The following is a 3,682-nucleotide window of genomic DNA, read 5'->3' as shown; positions in this document are numbered from 1 at the left end:
GTTTGGTCCATTCCTGGTTGTGTCTGTTCTCCTCTGACTGACTTTCTTTGGTTTCTGACCGTTCAGAGCCTCTGAAGTCCAGAAACCGTCTCTGCTGTGCCTTCCTGTAACTCTGCTGTGTTTGTGCCCCTCAGACGACATGGTGACGTCCAAGTCCAGCCTGTTCTTCCTGATCTCCAGCGAGGGGAACCAGAACCTGGACGTGACCCAGGCCACCCTCTGGCTCTACTTCAAGCTGCTGCCGCCGCCGCCGGAGCTCCGCGGCCGGCGGAAGGTGACGGTGAAGGTGTACTACCAGGAGCCGGGCCTGGGCAGCCGCTGGAACCTGGTGGAGCGGCGGGTGGAGCTGAAGCGCAGCGGCTGGCACACCTTTGCGCTGACCGACGCCGTCCGGCTGGTGTTCCAGAAGGGCGACCGGCGCCAGAACCTGGACGTCCGCTGCGAGGGCTGCGAGGCGGAGGCCGTCCTGCCCGTCCTGCTGGGCCTGGGCGACGAGTCCCACCGGCCCTTCCTGGTGGTGCAGGCGAGGCAGGCCGATGGCAAACACCGCATCCGGAAGCGAGGGCTGGAGTGCGACGGCAGCAGCAGCCTGTGCTGCCGCCAGCAGTTCTACATAGACTTCCGCCTCATCGGCTGGAACGACTGGATCATCGCGCCGTCAGGATACTTCGGGAACTACTGCGAGGGCAGCTGCCCCGCCTACATGGCGGGCGTGCCCGGCTCGGCCTCGTCCTTCCACACGGCGGTGGTGAACCAGTACCGCATGCGGGGCATGAGCCCCGGGTCCATGAACTCGTGCTGCATCCCCACCAAGCTCAGCACCATGTCCATGCTGTACTTCGACGACGAGTACAACATCGTGAAGCGCGACGTGCCCAACATGATCGTGGACGAGTGCGGCTGCGCCTGAGTTGGGCTCGCCGTGGACGGACTGGTGATGTCAGAATATTTATGGACGCCGTGTCTCCTCCCCTCGTGTACGCTGCACTCGGACCTGTACATATATTTATGTTGTCGTATATCTCCTTGACCCACTGTGGAGGACCAGCCTGCAGCTCCTCACAAACACCTCCAGGTTTGATAATGTCTCGTTTTTGGATTGAAACTCTTCCGACAGCGTCTCCGGAGGTTTGGCTCGACCCAGTGACGCCTCCGACCGCCAACGTACAGCACTTCTGGCTTCTGGCTCCGTCTTACAGAACCTTTGGTCCACGATAGAACCGAGCGGACTAGAACCACAGCACAGGTTCTTTCCACCATGTTCAGGTCTCTGAAAACTGGACGTCCAACCGTCATCCACCAGAACTTTTTGCTCCATCTGGTTCCTCTTGTTTCTCGTTTAAACAGACTAAATACAGAAATGTGCTTGTGATTCAGAAAAGTCTTCCTCTCAGAACCAACAATGGAAAAACGGCATCAGGTTTCAAAATCAATCAATCAATCAGTCAATCGATCAATCAATCGATCGATCAATCAATCAATCAATCAATCAGTCAATCAATCAATCAATCAATCAGTCAATCAATCGATCAATCAATCAGTCAATCGATCAATCAATTAATTAATTAATCAATCAATCGATCAATCCAGGTCTGATTCAGTGTTTCTGGTAATTCCTTTTTTTTTTTAAATTTCCAAACAAGAGAAATAAATCTGTTTTCCATGTTTCATGTCCAGCCACCACCAGAACCACCAGAACCACCAGAACCACCAGAACCACCAGACAGTGGACCCGGTTCTGTTCACGTTAAAGATGAACTCTGTGTGATTCTAGATTTAATGTTTCTGTTTTAAACCAGTCACGAGGAAACTAAAAACAAACTTTCCTATTTCAGATTTTTATCTTTTAAACCAACAGAAACGAGTCCAGCCGTCGTTAAAAATAAAAAAATAAACAAATCAATGATCAATGATAAACAAATCAATGATCAATATTAATGGATGAATAAACTTTCTTTGGTTTTCGTCGTCGTCTTTTGGACTTTGTTGGTCTTCTAAGCGACATGGAGACAGTTTTTCTTCTGTTCTTCTCATTAAGACCAAAACACTTTGACATGTTTTAGTTTTTATGGAATTACTGAAACCCGGAACCGGCCGAGGCGTCATCGCTTCCTGAAGCCGTTTTTCCATTCTGGGCTTTGAACCCAACAGCAGAAAGGTTCTTGTTGATCACCTGAGCTGGAGACGATGGGATGGTTTCTACTGGACTTCTGTTTCACGGCGTTTTGGTGACGACGGTGGATCAGGAGCACCTCGCGGCTTCCTGTCACGGCTGGACGTTTGCTCTCCTTCAGCTTCTCCTCAGAGGAGAAGCTCTGACTCCTCACCATCAGATTGAATCGTCTGAGCTTCAGAGTGAAACGCTGACAGCAGCAGATTGAAGATGCCTTCAGAGCCCCGCGTGGCGCCCACAGTCCTCCCAAAACGAATAAGTGCCGCATGAGCTATGCAATGTATAGAATGAGCCGTTCATCGGCCCCAAGCTCCAGCGCCAAGCTGTCATTTATACTTGAAGAATGGACGCGAGCGGCGGGTCGGGCTGCAGGCGGGAGCATCAGCGGACCGGCGCCGGTTCTGTAAACGGCTAAAAACACGTTCAGAGTCTAAAAAGCTGCAGGACGTCTGACTAACCAGAGAAAACGTCTAAAAGTCCTCCTCAGTTTGGTCTCTGTTGACTTTTCAACATTTAAAACTAAACTTAAACCTTAAAAAGTGAATCTTTAGCAGCTACAGACTCATTCTTTAGAACTAAGCTGATATTTAGACCCGACAAAGCGACCGACCAGCAGGACTTCTCTCCACAGAAACGTGTTTCTGGGTCGTTTGAAACATGCAACGTCTGTAAATGTTTGTTTTAAAGGATGAAAAGCCAAGAAAGTTGGAAAATTAGACAAAATTCTCAATTTAAAGTTTCAGTTTTAATGTCGTACAATTTTTAAAAAGCTGCAGAAAGCTTAATAAATCTGAGAAAACGTCTAAAAACCCTCCTCAGTTTGGTCTCTATTGACCTTTTCAACATATAAAACATCCCGTAAACCTCAGAAAGTGACTCTTTAGAGCCGTTGATGCATAAATAAGAACTAAGCTGATATTTAACCCAAACAAAGCGACCGCTCAGCAGGACTTTCAGGTGTTTTCTGGGTACGTTTCTGGCGCCGTAACGCCGTCACTCGGCGGTTTGAGGGTGAAAAGCGAAGAGAATCCAAAGTTTGGGTTTCAAAGTCAGACAGAAGACGAGCGAGCGGCTGGTCTCCGGAGACGTGCGGCGCACTTTGCAGGTTTTTTCTCTTTCATCCTAGAAAAGTTTTCCTGCAGTGGCTGAAATGTGAAAAGAGGCTAACTGGGGCTAACTTTGACCCAAATGCGACGCCTGAAAAGTGATTTTTAAATGAATCCGTCCCAGCGGAGTTCCCGTCGCGGCCCGCTAACACACTTTGAGACACACTTTCAGGCCTCAGCCGCTTTGATATTTTCAGAATAAGAGCTTCCCGTTGTCCCGTGCGCACCTGGGGGGTTTCACCTGCCCGTCGCTCGACCCCGACCTCGCCCGCCGCCGCCGCCGCCGCCAGAACCTTCATTAGAATATTTGCACTGAGGACCAGAATAAAATGAACAGAAACTGCCATTGAAATGAAATAAAAGCTATTTTTATAGAATTAAATTGAGCTCAAATGTATTAACG

General features: G+C 49.4%; 1 protein-coding gene across 1 annotated transcript in view; it reads left to right on the top strand.

Annotated features, from left to right (window-relative positions):
- The window catches only part of LOC103368784 (inhibin subunit beta B), a 6,049-nt gene extending 4,563 nt beyond the window's left edge, over window positions 1–1,486 (top strand). The window contains exon 2 of the mRNA XM_008297265.1: window positions 135–1,486. Coding sequence (XP_008295487.1) covers window positions 135–910 — 776 coding nt within the window. The 3' untranslated portion in view covers window positions 911–1,486. The remainder of the gene's footprint in view (window positions 1–134) is intronic.
- Window positions 1,487–3,682: the final 2,196 nt, after the last annotated feature.

Source organism: Stegastes partitus, unplaced genomic scaffold, assembly GCF_000690725.1.
Source record: "Stegastes partitus isolate 25-593 unplaced genomic scaffold, Stegastes_partitus-1.0.2 Scaffold1204, whole genome shotgun sequence".
NCBI lineage: Eukaryota > Metazoa > Chordata > Actinopteri > Pomacentridae > Stegastes > Stegastes partitus.
Note: the sequence above shows the minus strand (reverse complement) of the source record. Positions and strands in the feature narration are given on the sequence as shown.